The sequence below is a fragment of the Alosa alosa genome, chromosome 3 (assembly GCF_017589495.1).
Source record: "Alosa alosa isolate M-15738 ecotype Scorff River chromosome 3, AALO_Geno_1.1, whole genome shotgun sequence".
In the NCBI taxonomy this organism is placed as follows: Eukaryota; Metazoa; Chordata; class Actinopteri; order Clupeiformes; family Clupeidae; genus Alosa; species Alosa alosa.
In genome coordinates this window covers 6189643-6211764 of record NC_063191.1, presented here as the reverse complement: position 1 = coordinate 6211764, position 22122 = coordinate 6189643, and the positions used below count along the sequence as shown (strand labels likewise).

General features: G+C 40.5%; 3 protein-coding genes across 4 annotated transcripts; all 3 read right to left on the bottom strand.

Annotated features, from left to right (window-relative positions):
* Nucleotides 1–583: 583 nt before the first annotated feature.
* LOC125292293 (drebrin-like protein B) lies at nucleotides 584–4298 on the bottom strand. Its single transcript, XM_048239510.1, has 6 exons — nucleotides 4194–4298; nucleotides 3910–3932; nucleotides 2483–2592; nucleotides 2257–2298; nucleotides 1425–1502; nucleotides 584–1303 (listed from the first exon to the last, which is right to left on the bottom strand). Exons 1-6 carry the CDS (start codon nucleotides 4296–4298, stop codon nucleotides 1032–1034), a joined length of 630 nt encoding a protein of 209 aa, XP_048095467.1. The 3' UTR covers nucleotides 584–1031.
* LOC125292006 (E3 ubiquitin-protein ligase TRIM35-like) lies at nucleotides 4200–7265 on the bottom strand. Of its 2 annotated transcripts, XM_048239067.1 has the most exons (4): nucleotides 7187–7265; nucleotides 6631–7076; nucleotides 5094–5189; nucleotides 4200–4423 (listed from the first exon to the last, which is right to left on the bottom strand). In XM_048239067.1, the coding sequence occupies exons 2-4, from the start codon at nucleotides 7024–7026 to the stop codon at nucleotides 4337–4339; spliced, it is 579 nt and encodes a 192-aa protein (XP_048095024.1). In that variant the 5' UTR covers nucleotides 7027–7076; nucleotides 7187–7265; the 3' UTR covers nucleotides 4200–4336. The 2 variants fall into 2 exon arrangements, with proteins under 2 accessions (XP_048095024.1, XP_048095025.1); XM_048239068.1 differs by having other exon boundaries at nucleotides 6631–7206.
* Nucleotides 7266–10673: 3408 nt separating this feature from the next.
* Nucleotides 10674–20210, bottom strand: LOC125292005 (E3 ubiquitin-protein ligase TRIM39-like). Its single transcript, XM_048239066.1, has 6 exons — nucleotides 19636–20210; nucleotides 19276–19371; nucleotides 12759–12989; nucleotides 12586–12608; nucleotides 12395–12498; nucleotides 10674–11801 (listed from the first exon to the last, which is right to left on the bottom strand). Exons 1-6 carry the CDS (start codon nucleotides 20029–20031, stop codon nucleotides 11305–11307), a joined length of 1347 nt encoding a protein of 448 aa, XP_048095023.1. The 5' UTR covers nucleotides 20032–20210; the 3' UTR covers nucleotides 10674–11304.
* Between the last annotated feature and the right edge of the window lie 1912 nt (nucleotides 20211–22122).

Genomic DNA, 22122 nt, shown 5'->3' with positions numbered 1-22122 from the left:
TACACACACACACAGTCACTGCTACACTCCCCTCCCGCCCACACACACATCTTCATCACGCACATACATCATACATACAGTCCTCTGCTTGCAATAGTAAGTCCCTTCACCATACTTGCAGTACACTGCCCCCCCTCTCCCCTACATACACAGCACATTATTTCATCAGGAAGCTTCCCCAACACATCCCCAACACATCCCCAACATACTTACAGCACACCTGTCGCCCCCCAATACACAGCACATTGTCTCATGAGGAAGCTTCTCCAACACACATATTGCACACTGCCCTCTCCCCACATACACAGTACACTATCCCATCTCCCCTGTCATCCCCCCAACACACACACCAAGACCCCTGGCAGTTGGGTTAGCCCCCTTGAGCCGTGGATCTGCCCAAGGTTTCTTCCTTGGTAAGGGAGTTTTCCTTGCCCCTGTTGCTCTTGGGTGCTCCTTGTTGGTGCCCCCAATTCAATCCTCCCCCACCTTTCTTATGCAGCCCTTGCCACTTAATCTACTAAACCCCTCTTCTACTGCACTTTTTACCCCCACTTTGCACAAAAAGGCTGACACCAGACATAATTTCACTGCATTTCTTACTTCCAGTAACTATATGCATGTGACAATAAACTTCCTTGTATCCTTCCTCCTCCTTCTCAGGCAGTAAGTAGGGGAGCGCAAGGCACAACGTAACATGGGGTTACACAGACTATTTGCATAGGGTTTATCAGGGCACGGGTCTGGAGAATGTGTAGCTGTATATTGCACATATTTGGGGTACTTTTAAAACAGCAATAAGAACCAGAGCAAAGAATGAATCAGAATTAGATGTGTTAATAGTAATAGTTGCAATTTGCTTTCTAAGACCAGCTAATGATATTCTCTTCACATCTCTGCACTGAATGCGTGAAGTACAGTAGCATCTCGTGGTTTGGTGTAAGAGAGGAGATCTGATTAAACACACCCACATCTTTGAAATAGGTAAGAGAAAGCAGTGCATTTCCCATAACCAATGACACAATTACAGAAAATCACATACGCAGAAAATATTTATATAACGGTGTTTTTTTGTTTTTTTTAGAAGTTTTCTTAGGAGGGACAGAGGATGTCTCTGATGAGGCAAGGCTCTCCTCTAGTGGGGCAGTGGGCACGCCAGCCCCCCCAGCCCCCAGTAATTCAACATAATTGGAAGGAAACATTCCATACTGGCCATCAGGGCCAACTCCTCTCCACCAGCCTCCACCAATCAACTCTATTTCAGTTATGATGTCATCTAGGTCAAAACTGATCTCATCATCATCCTCTGTTGAAGGAAGAAAAGATGAAAGAAAAAACTGTTTATCATAATTGCATGCATGTTGTAAAGTCTATCCTGGGTCTATCCTGGGAGGAATCATGATGGACTTGTCGCTCCGTATACTCACCAGCTTGGTAGTCATACAGAGCTCTGGCACTGAGAAACCCACCACCATCCCCTCCCACTGCATCGGGCAACACAAATTCTGTGATAAATGTAAAGATAAAACACTATATGGTCATTACAAACTGAAAAATGACAAAAATGTCTGCTCATGTTGAAAAAACTAATATCAATAACATCAGGAAGGGATAATGGATGTGATTGTGTTCGGTTATCAGAAGAATAATGCACATTCGAGGTGGTAATGTGGCCTTGATTGCAAATTGATGTACGTGTGATATGGCCAAAAAACAGAAGCTATTTTAGGTGTACAATTATCAGGAAAATAAAGCACATTCTAAACACATCACAGTAGGGGATCCAACCATATGGTATAGATGTGAGATATAATCATTGAAGGAAGATTGAAATGCAAAATATTGTAGTTGAAGGATGTTGTTAGTTGTGTGTACGGTGTACATTTTAGGACATTCTCAGCTGTCAGACTCAGGTGTCAGACATCAGATGAAAAGGCATCAGGTCTCAGGAAAACCTCTGTCAAGTTTACGGAATTACACAGTCATGTGTCAGACATCAGATGTCAGACAAAAAGTTCTCAGATGAAAAGTTACAGAGTCAGGTCTCAGGAAAACAGCTATTTCTGTTAACTGGTACAACAAGCAAACCTATTTGTGATATACAAAATGTGTGTGTGTGTGTGTGTGAGAGAGAGAGAGAGAGAGAGAGATAGCTGTCCACTGTATGTTATACTACTTAGCTATTTAAGGGTTGGTCTATTTATTTACTTCTATTTCCTCTAGTGTAAAATATCAATACATATTCCATCCCAAGCCTACCATACACTGCCTGAGCCTCCTCCTTGGGGGCGGCAACAGGACCTGAGAGAGACAGAGAGAAAGGGGGTGGGGGGGGGCAGATGAAATGTCCTTCATGACTATGTATTTCTTTTGTGTCTGTGAGATGTAGGTACTGTGCTAAACAACCTTCTTTATTTTAATGCAGACGGCAAAGCTCAGATGGTCCAGATGTTTGCAGTGTGTGTGTGTGTGTGGACAGACTTACAGTGCTCCTGCATCTTCTCCCAGACTCTGAACTTTAGGTTGCCCAGGTGTTTCTCCACATTGATCAGAACTCCTGAAACGCTCTCTGGATCCTGCAGTTTCCACTGGGCTCTAGAATATAGATAGACAGGGAGCCAGCCAGTCAGCCAGATAGACTCAACTCCAACAACAGTGTAATTAAACCTAGATAGACCTAATTATGCGCATCAATCAAATACTTAGGTAAGGATGTAAAAATAGATTAATAGATACCAGCAAATAAATAATACAATGAACAAATATACTCCTGAGGATGGATGCAGCCTCTGTTACCACATCTTATTTTATTCTATTCTAGTGGCTGTTGAGATGTTTAATTGATACAGGAACAAAAGAGTCTTCAAATCTATTGAATCTGCAACAATAAACTTGTAAGGAAGCTCTATGCCTCTCTGGAAGAGAATCGTGTTGGCTGCGAAGGAAGGCAGTGCTAAATATTGTGAGAAATTATGATTAATCTGACGCCATTTTACCAAGTAGTTTATCAGCTAGTGGCAGAGTAGTGGCATGGCACAGAAGGGGATATGTATGAATAGTGGATGAATGAACAATTAATTGAATTACAAAACAATGTCATCATCAATGTATCAGTTACAGTGAATGCAAGGTAGGCAAGTAAACTACAACATGGTATATGTTAGAGAAAGAGAGAGAGAGACCCAAGAGCAGAATGGATTTATCCAGAAGAGCAAGAGAGAGAGAGAGAGAGAGAGAGCAAGAGGAAAGGTAGCAAGAGGCCAGAGAAAAGGAGAATAAAAGAGCCCTTGATTCAAAAGAAAATATTCCTGATTCAAGTCTTTCATCCACAAACACATACAGTTAGGCTCATAAGTTTTTGAACCCATGCTTAAATTGACTAAAAGGAGGAATATACATTTCATGTTCCTCTTTGTAGTCAACTTTAGCATGGGTTCAAAAACGTATGAGCCTAACTGTAAGTCCATACATTACGGGCACATACGGAACTTTGAATTGCTCCTCCTTTTATGAGAGTTTTGATTGAATAGAAACCAACAATGTTGATTGATATGGGGAGAGAAAGGGCCTTATAGATTATATTTGTATTGGTACAGTCATAGATTACATTTGTATGGGTACTACTTCTCAGGATCAGGCAGACAATTGTCATTATCTTAGACTAATTGAGGTACGGTTTGCGGTCCTGGGGTCCAGTGCATACGTTGACAGCTCAACATGCCGGTCTATTGGCTATTTTTCTAACTCCATGCTGCGCACACCCAATCTAGGCTCTGGATATTTACAAACATCGAAGAGGTCTGTATATTGATGGTAACTGTGAATGCAGGATATGGGGAGGGTCTCAGAGGATTCTGCTGCTTTGGGGTCATAAGAGAGAGAAGAGAGAGAGACAGGAGGCAGATCACTCACCTTTCCACTGTGCTCTTGTAGTTCTGTAATATAACAAATAGATCAATATAATCGTTAATGTGACCAGGCACTTTTGAATTTGCTCTAGCAGATCCATTTGGTTCTCCAAAATCAGTTAAATCCCAGGAACAACTGCATTTAAAACTTTCATTTACAAGATGTGGTTGTTTTAGTTACAAAAAGATTTTAATGTTTAATTTCAGTGCTGGTAATGTCCTATGACAATCAAAAGTGCACTGAGAGGTTCAGAGAATTAATTTGGAGGCTAAGAAATGTTACCATACCTGAAGAAATGTGATGTCATCAGCTCCTATGTCCTTTTCTATGGCTCTGATTGTGTCTGAAAGAGATGAGATCTCTCTGCTCATCTTCCCAATCTTCTCCTTCATCATCTGACTCTTCTGCACCTCTTCCTCCCTCAGTGCAGCTATCCTGGCTGCCTCTTCATCTCGTAAAAATGGTGAAGCTTCTCAAACTCCTGTTTTATTTGTGTCTCTGTTTGTTGTACCTGAATCTGCAATATTGTAAAAGTGTCAATGGAAGGATTCACGCATGAAACCATGATCCTTAATCTCTGTATGTTACACCTGGACCTGACATATCACAGCATAAAATAACTGTGGCCCAAAGAATTAAGAATAGAATCTCACGGCGGTAACAGAAGTGCATATGCAGGTGCTGGTAAAGCAAGTGGTAACAGACACAGAGTGGGATACTAAATATTACAGAGACATTTCAAGCTCTAGTGCAGATGACTGCAGATGACTTGTTACTAAGGGACTGCTTACATCTTGTGACAGTGTGTCTTCAGCTGTGCTTTATATGCGCTTTAGACCAGGTCAGTGGCGTAATGATTTTTAGAGGGTGTAATATAACGATTTGGATCCAGACCACACCTTAATTGACACACCCGTGGACGCAATGTGCAATTAAAGTGGAGCGCATGGCAAAAAATCCTAACTGAATTGGGTGCAAGATATGAACAGGACTTGTGTCGCGCTCGGCGTACAATAGGGACCCTTGTGTGTACAACGGTGATTGATGAATATTCCTTATTACAATTTTCATCAACATATCTTCACACTTCTTGCACAAGCCTTTTCCTTTGCAGACACATTACTATTTGGAAAACTCACCATCATAATAGCAATGATAAGAATTTTGATATAAATGTTCATTTTCACCTTAAGGCATTTTTCTTTTGCACCACATCTGATTTTTGCCTGTTCAAACTCCGTCAACTTCTTTTGTAAGACCTCTAGTCCAATCTTCAGTTTTCCCTGAAGTAAACAAAACAAATTATTTCAAGTGTGCGTGTGTGTGTGTGTGTGTGTCCTTTAATATAGTAATTTCCCATGTATTAGCTGCATTGTGTATAAACTGCATTTTTTTATTAAGTTAAGTTAAAGAAACAAAACCATATTAATACCACATTAACTTGCCTCATGTATTAACCTCATAGCTGAAGACATTTTGAAAAATCAATGTATAAACTTCGGCTAATAGTTGGGCTACTACAGTATTGTGTATGCATCAGAACAACATAACATGTGTCTAAGGAAAATTAACTGTGTTATGATGATAAGCAGTATTTTGTCTTCTATGATGGTAAATGTTAATGGTGCAGTCAGGGATTTCACACGATTTGAAGCCCATAATTGTTTTTGCTGCATTCAGCAATCATCTCCTCACAACCACATACTGCCCATTCTGTGAGTACACTGTAAAAATCCCTCAGCCCAGGCACCTGAAACTGGGGGTGGGGGGCAGCCTGTGGGCAGAGGTAGGGGGCAGCCTGTAGGAATACTAGAGGTAGGGGGGGGGGCAGCCTGTAGGAATACAGCCTGTAGGAATACTAGAGGTAGGGGGGGGGCAGCCTGTAGGAATAGTAGAGGTAGGGGGGGGAATACCAGTAGGAATACTAGAGGGGGGGCAGCCTAGGTAGGAATACTCAGAGGTGGGGGGCAGCCTGTAGGGAATACCAGAGGTGGGGGGCAGCCTGTAGGGGGCAGCCTGTAGGAATACTAGAGGTGGGGGGCAGGGGGGAGCTAGAGGTAGGAATACTCAGAGGGGGGGCAGCCTGTAGGAATACTAGAGGTAGGGGGCAGCCTGTAGGAGCTTCCTCTCTGCCGTTGTTCATTTCGCCCTTAGTTAAAATGTAATGCATGTTTTTTGCCCAAAAGTCTCTAATAATCTGCTAATAAATTTAAATATAAACATAAACAAACACAACTTCCTGCGCAATGCACCTTGACTGTACCTTTAAAGATGACATAGAATGGATGAACAAAGTATTTTACTTTCTTCTTTGATGTTAACATTGGAGATATGCAACTTTGGCCTGTCAAAAACATGCTCAGATGTTACTTACAAGCCCATGCACAACCTTATTATTATAGGTTGGAGATTAAAACATATTATATCAAGTGCCCCCCTCATGGTTATAATGTTACAGCAACAATGTTACAGCAACTTCGTCTTGAATCTCCAACTCAAAGTGGTAACATGTGAAATGGGGCAGTGATCAGAGGGATGGTTTGCATCAATCGGTCTTTGTTCCGATTCGTCCGTTTTAGGGGTCAATTCAGTCCGAGATTTACATAATGAAGGAACAAACCATCATGATTCCCGTTCATGGTAGCTTTATGGCCATGCACAAAATTTCCTTATTCAAGCCAAAGGGATATAGTGAGACATTGTAAAGCAATAAATATGACTCACCTTGAAGTCAGATGCTGCTTCATCAAGAGGTTGGAACTTGTGGTTGGTGTGTTGTCTTGAGTCTCTACACACCACACACACAGGCTGTTCATCGTCCAAACAAAAGAGCTTGAGTTTCTCACTGTGCAGACTGCAGAACTCCCCAGACCCTGCTGAAGCTCTCTGACTTCTCTCCTGTAAGAAGGTCTCACATAGGTTCCTTAATACCAGATTTGGGGCTGGAACCTCCTTTGATGACCTCCTCCTGCAGACAGGACATTCTCTGGATCCTTTGCTCTCCCAGCACTGCTGCAGACATACTTTACAGAAGCTGTGACTACAGGAGAGGACCACAGAGTCCTTGAAGATGTCGAAGCACACAGGACAGGTGAAGTCAACCTCCAAGTTGGAAGCCATGTATTTCTCCAGTCAAAATCCTCCGTCTGGTTTAACAGATTTTGCTTTGACTTTAACAAGATGAAAACACAGTCTCAAGTTTTCCCCAATTACAGTTCATTATCAACCCCTCTTTTAGATGTAAAATGACTCAACATATAGTTTCTAAATTCCTTCTTACCAGAAATGCTCAAACCATGTCCTGTATCACCTCTGTGAAGTCAAATGCAGACGTCTGTCATTAACTTCCTCATTTAAACATGATTTAATGGGCCAATGAAGGATGACGGGAGTGGCAGGAGACAAAGGTTGTCATGACTTTTCCAGGATTTCCATTATCTTTAGAGCCTGCCGATCACTCACCTTTTTACTGTGCTCTTGTACTGTGAGATAATAGAGATTAGATAATAACTACTCTCCCAGATTACACAATTTAACTTTACACAATTTAGCATGCCATTTGTATCAGGCTTATGCAAAATTCAGAACTGAGAATGAGTCCTAAATTCCAATTAAATTCAGAATTGAGAATGAGTCCTAAATTCCAATTAAATTCTTGAATAAATGATGGAATGAAACAGGACTCAGAGAGTAAAGGTGAACAGAGTTCTGAATGGAGTTCTGTTTGCTCACCACAGAGGCCATGACTATAAAGGGTCAACTAGTGGATGAAGTAATTATATAGATATCTAGGGACAATTATTGACTCTAAATTAAACTTCCAGAAGAACTGTGAAGCCGTCTGTAAAAAAGAAAAACAGTGCCTGTACTGCCTGAGAAAACTGTGCCACTTTCATAGACAAGACCATGATGACAATATTATATAAAATATATCATTCTTTTATCGAATCCATTATATCTTTTTCCTTTGTGTCATGGTTTGGGTCTTCTTCAGTTAAACACAAGAATAGTTTAAATCAAATTGTAAGATGGTCAAGTAAGCTGATTGGTGAGTCCCAGCTGCACCCCACATCCCTGTATGCTAAAACAACTACAGCGGATAGCTATGGCCATCTTAGAAGATGGCCTACACCCTTTGAATAGGGAATGCCAGTATCTCCCTTCTGGACGGAGGCTAATAGTAGCTAGATGTAGGACTACAAGATTAAAAAACAGTTTTGTCCCAGCAGCAATCACTCTGTTGAACAAACTGTAGAATTACTTGCACATAACGCACAAGCACCTTGGTCATGTACTAGCTGTAGTATCTGTTGTCTGTTTTATATGTTGTATGTCATATGTTTTTATTCATGTTCTACTGTCCGTTTATATTTTTCATATGTCTTATGTCATATGTTTTTTCTCCATGCTGTACTGTCTGTTTATATGTTTTTACAAAGTGTGAATGATGTCCTGCCTCCTACAGTAGACTGTAAACCTAGTTTACCTATGGGTACCAATAAAGCAACCTGAACCTGAACCTGAATTTTAATTTAATTATAACGTCAAAAACAGGATCTAGAATTAAAATTAGAATTTGAATTAAAGAAAATAGAATTGAAATTCAATGAAATTCAAAGAAATTCATATACATCACAATACATACATACACACAACTTACAACTTATAACAGTAGCCAATTACAGTTACAATTAAGTAACCTTCCCAACACTTAATGTAAATGAGATCCAACACATTCTTTCGGTTGTGTGACTGTGGAATTGCCATGAACTTGATTCCACTTCCTATCTTTCCAATTCAAATTCAACTTCCTGTGGGGCGGACCCAATTCAATTCAAATTCCAATTCTTAAATTGAATGGAGGGCAATTATGAAATTCTGAAGCCTGATTTGTATCAAGTTTTGGCCAGGTCCACTATCCTGTTGTATGTCATATATTTTTTTAAAAACACGGTGGAATATCTGAGGATTGATTTTAAAATGTTCCACAAAAATACAACTTGCAAATTAAAGCACAATAATCAGTGAACATAAAGACATTGCAGTGCACCGTACGTTAAGTACTGTGTGGATATGTACTCATAAAAAAGGCTTTGCAGACTGCAGTACTAGATAACTGTGTGTGTTTACCATTATTTTTGAAATGCACAAATCAAACATTAAATAACTTCCAATCAATCTCCATCCCTTCAATGCTGAAATTGCTGCCTTCATGGAAAACAGTTCATACTGAAAAAGGCATTATTCAACAAAAAGGAAACCAATAAAATGATAAGTTGATGAAAATACATTTCAGTTCTATCAGATAATTTTGTAATTTTACAATATTTTTACATAACTCCTATTTTATCTCACAGACACGTTAACTTACCTGAACTCTCTCTCTGTGTCTCTTTACTTCAGCATATAGCTTAAACTGGGACCCAGTGGTGGCTACAACCACACAAGACAGCAACAGGCACACATAGGGCATGAAGACAAAAGCACACACAAACCACAACAAGCTTTCCAAAACACAGCAACAGGCATACAACATGGGGCATGAAGACTTCCAAAACACACAAGCACACACAAGCATGTGCATACAAGCATGTCCGTCAACATTTAGCCTTCCAAAACACACACAAGCATGTGCATACCCGTCAACATTTAGCCTTCCAAAAGCACACAAGCATGTGCATACCCGTCAACATTTAGCCTTCCAAAAACACACACAAGCATGTGCATACCCGTCAACATTTAGCCTTCCAAAAACACACACAAGCATGTGCATACCCGTCAACATTTAGCCTTCCAAAAGCACACAAGCATGTGATCTGTGTTTGCATACCCGTCAACATTTATTTCCAAAAACACACACAAGCATGTGCATACCACAACATTTAGCTTTCAAGCAATACCCGTCAACATTTAGCTTTCCAAAAACACACACAAGCATGTGCATACCAGTCAACATTTGGTTTCAAACTACCGGATCTGTGTTTGCATATTTAATACGTTTCATACACGTGTTTCAACACTGCATTTCGGTCGTTGCTTTTACCTTACCATTACCTTACGCATGCTATGTGTTTGCCTTTATAATTCACTACCATTATTAGAGTTATCATCACTTATTACACGGCTCTTCACAAGGCAAGTAGAACGCTCCATTGACTTGAATGGGATTTCCCAAAGTTCTAGCGGTCATTATTTCCGAGGAAAGGACCTCTGAAAAAAATAATGACCGCTGTCAATGGCAACGGAGTTTGTGCTTCTAATTCAGGTATTTCATATCACTACGCAAGGTCTGGAACTTCATTCAAAAGTGAAAGCAGACAGTTGAACAGCTGTGTTCTAAAGAATGTTTGATTCAAGTTCAGCGTGTGTTGTTGCAAACTATTTGTTTCAGCAAATGCCACAATGAACGGTAACAAATAGGCTAGGCTATGTAGGCTAAAGTCATATCGTGGGGAGTTTATTATTTTGTTTTGGCAAGTAGCCGTGTAATAAGTGGGATAATGTGTAGAACGCCGGTCATTATTGGGAAAATAAGTCCCTTCAGGGCGGGACAAGACCCCTCCGCTGTGCGTCAGGGTCCGGTTCGCCCTGTCGGGACTTATTTTCCCAATAATGACCGGCGTTCTATACATTATCCCTTACAGAACGTCAACATGCAGCTTACAGAGCTTTATTCAGATGGCAGGATTGCAATTTCAATCAGTTCATTAAATAAAACTATGCCATAAAACAGCGAATTTATTTTGTAGAAAGATAACATTGGTATATTCCCTGTATGAATTATTTATTCATTGTACATTTATCCAAGAATATCCCACTTTTCACATCACATTAATCACACAGTGCATGTCTGAGATTGCTGCATGTGTTTGTGGGAGTGTTGGTCATGGAAGGTGTTGGGCTGAAGCCCAGTCTCCACAGCTAATGGGTCTGTGTTGTCCTTGTTCAAACCTGAGGGACAAACTACAGATGATCTAGAGCAGCAGGACTCTCAGCACTGGACACACATGGGTGACCAAACTACGATAGAAGACACAGACAGAAGCCCAAGATAAGATAGAAGACACAGTTTGATGAAATGCACTGAAGTACCCGGACTGACTGTACTGAACTGTTACATAAATCAGTTAAATTAAACAAATTGACTGAGACTTTCCCCTAAGATTTTACCAATGAGGATCATCTGTGGAACATTAGTAAATCTAGTGTATACACTATTATACTTAAACCTTGTTCACTGTTGTCTAACAAAGGACCACTCATTCCACACCGTTCAACATGACACACATACACAATATTAATGAACAACCTCCTGATCTCCCGTCCTATCTGACTTCCCCCCTCATCATCACACCTACTGTCAGAGACACCATCAGCTCCATCAGTGCTGCTCTGCTGCTACTGAGGACTCACTGGTAAGATCCTCAGTGTGGAGGTGCCAGGAAAAAAATATGGAAACACTCTCTCAGTGAAAGTGTGTGTGAAAGTGTGTAGGTGTGTGTTATTGTCAGGGTCAGAGAATGACAGCTCTCCTCTGTCCCAGTCCAGCTGCACTCTGATCCTCTGAGGTTGCTTCACTATGCTGAGAGTGGAGGACTGAGATCCATGAAATGCTTCATATTCACTACTTTGATAAAACACAATCCAACGTCCACCCTTGGATCTAAAGTCTCCCTTCCTCTGGAGAGACTCTGTCATCACACCCACAGCCCACCATAGATTCTGCCCAACCTCCACATCCCAGCAGTGAGTCCCTGAGTTAAAGCCCTCAGAGCCCAGGACACAGGCATGCTCATCAAATCTCTGTGGGTTATCTTTAACATATCTCACACTCGTCAGATCCTCAGACAGGACAAGTTCTGGGTGTGCTGTGTTGGGATCCAGAGTCACAGGAGCTGCAGATAAAATAACACACATGAACATGCGCAGGACACTCAGAATTTGACACCGAAATGAAATCAGTCAATCTAAAGCATATAGGATATAATAGGAATAGAATAAATGTGTTAATGATTGTGGTATCTGTATGCATCTGTATGTCTCCCTTAGTCCGCTTGTCTATACAGTTCCATTAGACCTTTACCAGATGTACTGATGAAGAGGAAAGGGGGGGAGAGGTAATATAACTAGGGTTGGGTATCATTTGTTTTTTATCCTATAGCGGTGTTTAATTGATAGCCCCTGTCAGAGCAGCTTAATTAGTGATAATGTTCGGTGATGGTTCCACAGGCTCTTTGACAGTTCAGGGATGTCAATGCAGAGGTATGTTTGTAATCTATATTTATGTTTTTGCAAGCATCATTAGCATGATCTTCATATTCATTGTGATGCTACAGTATATGGCCGTCATGCATATGAAAGATTATGATGACATGACATATCTGATATGTGGTCGGAACACACTGTGAAACAAAGTTTTCACATGACAACTTTGCTGATAACATTTCAAATAGATGTGTGTGTGTGTGTGTGTGTGTATTATACTGACCCATCATTTTCTTCCAGATCTGGACCTTCAGGTTGTCCAGGTGCTTTGCCATGTTGACCAGAGCTCCTGAAACCCTCTCTGGATCCTGCAGTGTGCACGGGGCTCTGGAATGACATTCAGGAGTCAGTGCTGCTGTGGGTTTGGGTTCAGAACCACAGAGAAGAGAGAGAGACAGGAGGCAGATCACTCACCTTTCCACTGTGCTCTTGTAGTTCTGGGAAATAACAAATAAATTACGTCAACACTGTAGATTCATATGTGAATGTCAATGCCAATTAATTAGCCAAAGGCACAAATAGCTATGATCAGTAATCAAACATGAATATGAAAGAATATTTATAATCAAAGGTAGAATTATTCTTACCTGCAGGAATGTGATGTCATCAGCTCTCCTCTCATCTTCTATGGCTCTGATTGTGTCTGAAAGAGATGAGATCTCTGTGCTCATCTTCTCAATCTTCTCCTTCATCATCTGACTCTTCTGCTCCTCTTCCTCCCTAAGTGCAGCTATCCTGGCTGCCTCTTCATCTCGTAGAAACTGGTGAAGCTTCTCAAACTCCTGCTTGATCTGCTTCTCTGTGTGCTGGGCCTGAGTCTAGAATAACACACATAATAAACAGTCATAAAGGTTTATTGTTAAAGGTACAGTCGGTCGTTCTAATTAATAGTCAGTTTCCTTGTGTAATTTTGTTACATTTTGGGGGTGTTGAGTGAAGGGTTGCTGGTAGGGTGAAATTAAGATCTGGTGTAGGCTACAACATGTCAACCCTGATACTTTATCTACCTCTCTGCTGCTGGTCTTAGTCCATTTAATTCAAATAATTTTAGCAGCATGTCTAGCGTTTAATGTCTAGTGCGGCCTTATACAATTAGTTTTCTTTGAAACACAATGGACGATTTCTTTACCCTAATCATGAATTTACAAATGACTATTGATATGTAGAAAATGCATGTTCACATGCATGTTCATTCATGGCCTAGTTAGGTGACAATGTCTATTGTCAGAATGTGACTGTGAGAATGAAGGACTTATTATATGTCCTTCTTTACAAAGCAGAAGTGTTACTTCTATACTACTACTATATTAAATATAATACATTTTATAGAATTTAAGGAGTCTTTGTTTCCCCTCCATTCATATCACTCCAGTCCACTACAGTTCAGAGATGGGAAGTAACAAAGTACAAATACTTCGTTACTGTAGGCCTACTCAAGTAGGTTTTTCAGATATTTTTACTTTACTTTACTATTTATTTTTGAGGCGATTTTTTACCTTTACTCCTTACATTTTAACACGAATATCAGTACTTTCTCCTCCTTACATTTTACAAAACTTGCTCGTTACTTTAGTTTTAAATAATTTCAGTGCAGTTAGGCTACCGTTATTATGACGCCCGCTTTTTAGCAAAGCGGCGGTCATATAAGGTTTAATCAGATTTTTTTTTTTTTTTTTTTTTTTTTTTTTTTTTTTTTTCGCATGTCCAAATTTCCGTCAATGATTCCCGGGACACTGAAAGACCGGGGGGTAGACAAAACTTGGTGGGCATGTAACCCCATATGGATAGCATGGAACCATCGTTTTTCGTTTTGATCTGTAGCCCCACGCTGGACTGCACCCCGAAAGGAGGGTAGGGCAGACACAGTTTTCTGTGAATATCTCGAGAACCCGTAGGGGCCTAGGAGGTCCACCTTTTTTTGTATGTTGGTCTTAAGGGGGCATGTCAACCCATCCCATTACCACTTATTTCATGTATAAGCCACCTAGTTAAAAATTAAAAGCATAAAATTAGGTGTTTTCATCTCAATATCTCTGGCTGACAAGGTCAAAACTGCACAAAATTAAAAGTGTAGGATCATTATGACACCCTCTGAATGCATGCCAAGTTTTGTGTACTTTCGTTCATGGGGGGCCTTACAAAGAAAATAATTTATGTGTACATTTAGTGGCATTACACCAACAAGGATTCGGGACACTGAAAGACCGGGGTACACAAAACTTGGTGAGCATGTACCCCATATGGATAGCATGGAACCGTCATTTTCGTTTTTCATCTGCAGCCTCCCGCTGGACTGGACCCCGACAGGAGGGTAGGGCGAACACAGTTCTCTGTGAATCTTTTATGGTATGTTGGTCTCAAGGGCCCACATAAAGCCTGGCTCATAATCACTCATTTGTGATTTGTTAAAAATGAAAATCAGTAGGATTAAAGAAAGCCAAAATAAATATTCATCATCATCATCATGGCTGCATTTTCAGTATTGGCGCGAAGTAGTCGTTTGTCCACTAGATGGCGCATCGTTGCAGTGAGGCGTAATTTTTGTTGGAAGTTAAAGGGGTTGGAAAAACAATGGGCCTTCATGCAAGGGACTGTAATTTACATTGTGAACATCTAATAAGGATAGGGGGCGATGTTCACATGAAGTGTAATTCCCATTTCTTCTTGAAGCGAAATAAATCTGAGGGATGTTTATGGGACATGCTTGGTTTTACTGCAGATACGTTAATCTTGTAATATCAATAAGGACCTAGGTAATGTTACCGTTAAGCGTTGGTTGAGTGATGGAGGCATTTGATTTATTGCATTTGTAGAAAACTATAAATGCGGTTATACCAAACAAATGTATAGCAGCACTGTTTGTATCTTCGACTGTCATTTTATTGCCGTGCTACAAAATCATTCTGTGCAATGGAAGATTTACCAACGTTACACCGGTCTGATGCAGTTTTGCCTATACATCGTGAGACTGAGGCGCCTGTTTATTTTGTTTTAAGTGCGTGCAGGGTGTGAGAGAGGGAATCGATGTGCTTTGATTACAGCTTGGTAGTTGTAGTCTGTGAAATTAAAAAACGTGTGTGTGAAGTATCAAACAATGACACCTTCATTTCATTATGGCTGTTTTAGCAAAACACCTTAAGCTACTGTGTAGTAGGTCCCATTTAGAAGTGGCTACTTCATTTGCGCTCCTTGACTCATGGGCTGCGTGAATGTTATTACAACTTTTCGCCCGCGATATGACAGTTTAAGTCCGCTTGATACTGTAAGGTAAGCCATTGGTTTCAAAGGAGATTTTATTTATTGTAGCCAGCATAGCCTATTGACAATTTATGTTTGTCAATAGGCCTACTATATAATCCTACCTGTAGCTTAGGGAAGCTAACAACTTTCTATTAGGATCTAGTTTGTTAGTTACCGTTTTGTCATAACTCCCTGATGCATTTTTGCATTTAGAATAGCCAGGCGTGTATATCTCAATCGGAAAATTAAACAATATCAGGTGCCTATGGACTAGGCTGGGTGAACCCAGCCTGATCACCCGATATTTATTTTTTGATTTCTTAAAAGATTGAGCTTGGTCTGATGAAAGCCAGACTAGCCATGGACCTCAGTTAAACAATGCAAGGGAACATGAATCAGCCTATATTTGCACTAACAATAGCGGACAAAAGCTCTTCAACTTTGGCCCGTTAAAATGTGTATGAACAGTCTAGCGGCGCATTTCATCAAGGCCCATTTGGACATGTCAGTTATTTGCACCACTGGTTAGATGTAAAACAGCATTTCGTTTCAGACTAGGCTACTGTTACTTAATTTGTGCATTAACAATAACGTTTCAGACTACTGTTACTTAATTTGTGCATTGACAATAAAAGTATTACATGAACTAAAGATGACTAAAATCTTATGTAGAAGAAGAAACATTCAAAAAATCCATCCATCAAAAATGACCTTTGTTTTGATAGCTGTTGAAAGCGGCATGGAACTGACAGAGATGTTTTTGTTTAAAAATACATAAAAATAAATAAATAAATAAATAAATAACATTATGCTGATACCTTTTGCTTTTCCCAAATACAATGTAGCCTACAGGTGTAAGTGACCTTTCATCAATCCAGTTGCAATGGATGAACTGTGATGAACTGCCCTACTTGTGATTGTTTAGAGATTTTAAAAGGTTTTATAACAATTCTACATCTTCTTTGGCTATTCTACAATCTATTCACCTTTTCAGCACCAGTAGGGTACTTTCTGTGCAGCCCGCACACACTCAGGCATGCCAAACAAGCATACACAAAAGTTTCAAGAGTGGGGATGGAGTAAAATATGGAGACAAATTGAAGTGTGATTTATTTTCGCGGAACGGATGTACAGGACTGAGCGGCGGTCATATTTTGTACCGCTATGCGGTACATCTAGTTATTTTTCGCGTCATCAATAGCGGATGGGAATATAGGCTACGTTGCACTTGACGCACCACTACAAGATGACTCGACAGATATGGGCGGCATTCATTCGCGGCTAGTCATTGCAGCTTGATGGCAGTAACGTTAACGTTAGCACGTAGTAGTAGGCTCCGAAGCATCCGGCCCCTGAAATGAGACACGCTCAAATAAATTTTGTCAAAAATGCCCTCCACAACATTCCTGCCTCTACGTTCTTTATGTATTTGCGTATCAGGTCAGCTCTCCGTGCTTATGGGGTCCCTTTAGATGCAGAGTTGCCTCTAGGCCTACATCCTCTCCGTAATTTAACGTTTTTCAACAACATTCTTTTAAACTCTGCTTCATCCATATATTCTTTTCTCCTCAAATCCTCATACAAACCTTTAGGAGTAGTTGCAGTTTGGTCAAAAGACTTACAATTTAATATACAAGACACTTTTCCCGAGCACACATGGTAAGTCATAACCATGTCAGATGATACACGGGAAATTAGCACACAGAATGTATTTAACGCTTTTAAAACGATCCTATATGCGTCTTTCCAGCTCTCCTAACTGCAACTTTCCCCTGGGGATCAATAAAGTATCTATCTATCTATCTATCTATCTATCTATCTATCTTATGTCCACAAGGGGCACTGGGCACCTTCATTCATTTTTTCTGGGAATGTTCAGCTCTTAAACCTTTCTGGCAACAGTTGGCTAATGATGTTTCTATCTTGTTGGACAGAGATATCATCTTAACTCCTAACCTGTTTTTCTTAACTGACTTCTCAGAGCTTGAACTTACACTCTTTCAGACAAGCCTTCTTCTTGCTGCTCTTACAGCGGCTAAGAAGTTGCTAGTTAGCCGCTGGAACCCCCCACACTTAATGTGTAGGTGTTTATGGGCTCTTAGTCTGCTAGATATTATCTCGATGGAGCTGTCAACCGCTAGGATACATGGGGCTAGACCCCAAACATTGATGAGATGGAGTACTGCTTTTGACCATGTTAAATCTTTTATTTCTGACAATCTTTCTGTATAATTTTGGGAGGCTGTACATGTACTTATATGTGACGTTTTTGTATGTGTAGACCTCTCTATTTATTTGTCAATCAGATGTTTACCACAGGGTTCGGGGAGGGGGTGGGTGGTTACCGGGAGTTATCTTTGTACCTCTGTACTTGATTTCTTCTTTGCTATTTCAAAATAAAAAACAATTGTTCACAAAAAATAAAGCATGGTTTAGTGGGGGGAAAAAAATGCCCTCCACCTCTCCACCTCCGCCTTTGGTGCTTCCCTAACTTCTAGCTGCAGTGTAGCCAATATCGTTAGCAATAAGTAGATGCAGTTTGAACAGGGATGTAGTGGAGGCTAAACACAAGTAGGCTAAACACAGTTTACCCACCTGAAATTTCAGAAATAGGTTATCCTCCTCTCAAAAGAGTTTATAAAAATGTTAACATTTAAAAATAACACTGTATTATCCACAATAACAATATGTACACTCATCAACACTCTATGAACCACTTCATGGCACTTGTATTATATAAACATTGGACAATAACCTCCACCATCATCAAACATGTTCTGAATGCCTCTTCTAAAAATCTGATAGGCCTACGGCATGGCACAGTCCACCTTACTGTGATCACATAATTGTTTACCCACCTCTTATTAAATATTCATGTTATCCAATATTAGTTGTATTGTCCATCTTATAAACACCCATGAAGCCAACAAAGAAAATGCAAAAAATAGAGACTTTTGTATAATTATTCCATTTTGTGTAGTCATTATCAGAACCTGACATGGCCTACAAATCCAAATAGTCTACAAGAAACCACAGAAATGCATACTTTTATTGTCAGTATGCATTTTGGGTAACCAAAAATCCTATGGGGAGTTTCCATAGGGCATTACAAAACGCATGAGCACACCTTGGCAAATAATGGTCTAAAGTACTCATTTTTCATTCTATATTGATCTACTTTTGCACACAGCTTCGCAAGACCTGGTGTTCGGGCTCAGTTGTGTTTCTAAAATCATATCAAGTGATCTAGAGGGCTGAAATGTGGTCATTTCAGAGATGCTTGTTATCCGGCAGAAAGAAAAAAACAATATTCTAGGCTCTGTAACTCTGTGCCAGTGCTTCCTAAGAAACTACATGATCTTAACTTTCTAAAGATGTCCAGCATTTGATGGTAGGCCAAAAGAACACACTGCCCTCTGAAATAGGCAGTGCAACGTTGGGCGGGAAAGCCTAGAAATGGCCCAACAGGTTAAGGGGGAGATTTAAAAAGATAGACTGGCACTCTTGCACTCTATTTGTGTGGTCCAGATACCGCTGCATAAAAAATGGTTGTCATTCACAAGACTACTTTTACTTTTATACTTTAAGTACATTTCCAAGCCTGTACTTTGTTACTTTTACTTGAGTAAAGAAGTTAAATCAGTTCTTCTACTTTTACCAGAGTGATTTTTTACTTCTACTTGAGTATTTGTACTTCTAATTGAGTACGGGAAGTGAGTACTTTTGCCATCTCTGCTACAGTTCAACACCAGTCAGTGGTACCCCCTCCATTCATATTACTCCAGTCCACTACAGTTCAACACCAGTCAGTTATGGTCAACAACACTCTCATGGTGCTGCTATACACATTCAGAAGGACGTCACCTTAACATGTTTCGCTGTTTCATCACAGGAGAGTTTTGCTTCTTTAAAGACCTTCAGCTTCTTCTGTAAGGGCTCTAGTTTAATCCTCAGGTGCTCCTGAAGTTAACAAAAACATTTGTGTGTGTGTGTGTGTGTGTGTGTGTGTGTGTGTGTGTGCGTGTGTATGTATGTGTACGTTTCATGACCATCAGTACATCCATTGTGTAACAATGCAACATAGTACAGAGTAAAGACTCCACCTAGTGGTGAGTGATGAACATTAAAATTACTGCAGACAGGAGGACTTTGCACTTTGAATATGTTTTTTGCACTTGTACTTCTTTAATAAAATTGTTGCAAAGAGTCAATGATGTCACTGACCTTCAAGTCTGATGCTGCCTCATCTATGGGATGGAACTTGTGGTTGGTGTGTTTCTTTGAAGATTGGCACACCAGACACACAGGCTGTTTATCCTCCAGACAGAAGAGCTTGAGTTTCTCACTGTGCAGACTGCAGAGCACCTCAGACCCTGCTGAAGCTCTCTGACTTCTCTCCTGTAAGTAAACCTCACACAGGTTCCTTAACGCCATGTTAGGAGGATAGTGTGCTTTTGAGCACTTCCTCCTGCAGACAGGACATTCTCTGTGTCCTTTGCTCTCCCAGCACTGCTGCAGACAGGCTTTACAGATGCTGTGACTGCAGGACAGGAAAACGGGATCCTTGAAGATGTCACAGCACACAGGACAGCAAAGCTCCTCTTCAAGCTTTGAAGCCATTTTATCTTGTGAAAATATTAACTCGTCTGGTTAGTTTTTACTTTCACTTTTACAAGATGAAGAAACAAAGTTGTTTAGTCTAAATGACCCCTGTGCGTACTATTTCCTGGTGTAGATTATCCACCTCCAACACGTCTGTTAACGATACGAGTTTACATCTGAAATGACTTCTGACCAAACAAAAAGCTGTGTCACTCTTGCGAGTGAAAATGACCTGCAGGCGCTCCGTGATGCTCAGGGAACTTCCTCATTTAGAGAAGTGGGACGGACAGAGGGTGGGACTAGGTTTTTTAAGGGGAATCTGATTGGCCAGTCTCAAATGAAGTCTCTTTTTCTATGGCTGGTTATTACAGTAAAATACTGAACAGGGTGTGGGTGTAACTGGCTGTGTCTGTCTACACAGATTTCAACACACTCTTGTTCCACACAGATCTGAACCTGAAATCTTCAATGCAAACAAAAAAAAAATTTAACATCACTTGTATGCAGCAGTACACCACCTGGGCTTGAATTTAGATTACTGATTACAATGTGGACAGACTCTTGTGTGCTATAGAAAAGCTTGGTTGAAAGTTGTGGATGTGTGTGTCACCAGACTCTTAAAGTGACAATTGCACAATAAAATACAGCATGTAATAAAACAAATGAGAAGGGTGATTGGAGAAAGGTAATTTCATAATGTAAAGCTGACTGAGATAAAAGCACCTGCAACAAATAAACTTGGACCTTATATTTGTCTATCTTATATTTGTCTATATACTATTGATTCACTACATGTACAGAGTTAGTTTAAGATGCTGTAGCCTACATAATGCCTACAATCTAACTTTATTAAACACAAATTAAAAAATTGTGTTTCCTTTTTTTGTTAATTCTCCACATGTACAATACTGTCTTTCAAACTTTCTGCAGTTCTTGGTCACCACCACTAGATGACACCCATTCTTCATAAATGTTTTTTCTGGTTGATTAGTCCGTGGTGTGATTCAACTGCTGGTTGTGGCACATTAGCTAAGCTGAGCCAGAGACTTTATAATGAGGAGACACAGCACTCAAAAAATCCTCCATAGAAATGCATGGGGCGTTACTACATATATCACATCCCTTCCTCAGCAAAACGTCGACATGTGAATACATTGAGCCAATCATGTGGTGTGATGTGAATACATTGAGCCAATCATATGGTTTGTTGTGAAGACATCGTGCCAATCATATGTTGTGATCGTGAAGCCTTGCGCACGCGCATGCCCGACGAGTGCCCAAAAAGCGCTGCCATATGGCCGCCAAGTGGAGGGACTTGTGTTCAGTGTGTGAGCTGTTCCAGTGGACTTGAGCTGCTCAGCTGTTCTTGTGGGTGTGATTTGTAATTGGACAGACAATCCATTCTGGATTCATTCTCTTGTGGGATGGACGACCTTTGACTGTTAGATCCTTATTGTGTACAGCTCCTTGTCATTGACTTTTGAAGTCCTGGAGAGACTGATATTGGTACACCTCAGTCCTCAGTTAACCACCTCCCTAGACTCACTGAAGTCTGTCAACAACGTGTGTGTGTGTGTGTGTGCAGTTGATTAACAGCCCAGGATCACCGCTGGGAACAGGACTCTCACCTTCCCTCTTTGCACTATGCACCTCAGATCTCCAGCCCAATCTGCAGAGATTCTCAGATGACTGTGGTGGTAGTGAGTGTTAGCGCTGGAGAGGAGATGGGGAACAGGGAGCTGGTGGACCAGTTTGTATCTTGGTGCTGGACAGCCATCAGCTAATGTAGCCGAGACTAAAGGATGGTCAAGGAGCTCAGGGAGACCAGGTTACAAGGGAGCTAGGTTAACCGGTGAAACCCACCTCCAGTGAATTATACTAAGCTAACATAGTCAGAATGGGTTATTGCACACGAACATTGATACATTTACCACCCTTGTCATGAATAGTAATACATTTACCACCCTTGTCATGAACATTAATAGTTGCCATCATGGAAGTGTCTTTGTTCCTTCAGGACTGAACAATATGAGAAGGATTTTTTTCCTCTCAGGCCATACGTGCTATATGAACACATAATTAAAGGCACAGTCGGGGATTATACATGAA

Excerpts from the sequence above, each read along its gene's own strand:
- LOC125292293 (XM_048239510.1), bottom strand. The coding sequence starts at position 4,298 with ATGAAGGAGAAGATTGGGAAGATGAGCAGAGAGATCTCATCTCTTTCA. Across the intron at positions 2,299-2,482 it reads GGAGAAGATGCAGGAGCACT|GTCCTGTTGCCGCCCCCAAG; the intron begins GTAAGTCTGTCC and ends TGTCTCTCTCAG. Across the intron at positions 1,304-1,424 it reads TCTGTATGACTACCAAGCTG|AGGATGATGATGAGATCAGT; the intron begins GTGAGTATACGG and ends TTCCTTCAACAG.
- LOC125292006 (XM_048239067.1), bottom strand. The coding sequence starts at position 7,026 with ATGGCTTCCAACTTGGAGGTTGACTTCACCTGTCCTGTGTGCTTCGAC. Across the intron at positions 5,190-6,630 it reads AAGCAGCATCTGACTTCAAG|GGAAAACTGAAGATTGGACT; the intron begins GTGAGTCATATT and ends TGTTTACTTCAG. Across the intron at positions 4,424-5,093 it reads CAAAAGAAAAATGCCTTAAG|ATTCAGGTACAACAAACAGA; the intron begins GTGAAAATGAAC and ends ACAATATTGCAG.
- LOC125292005 (XM_048239066.1), bottom strand. The coding sequence starts at position 20,031 with ATGGCTTCAAAGCTTGAAGAGGAGCTTTGCTGTCCTGTGTGCTGTGAC. Across the intron at positions 12,990-19,275 it reads AAACAGCGAAACATGTTAAG|ACTCAGGCCCAGCACACAGA; the intron begins GTGACGTCCTTC and ends GTGTTATTCTAG. Across the intron at positions 12,499-12,585 it reads TACAAGAGCACAGTGGAAAG|AGCCCCGTGCACACTGCAGG; the intron begins GTGAGTGATCTG and ends ATGTCATTCCAG.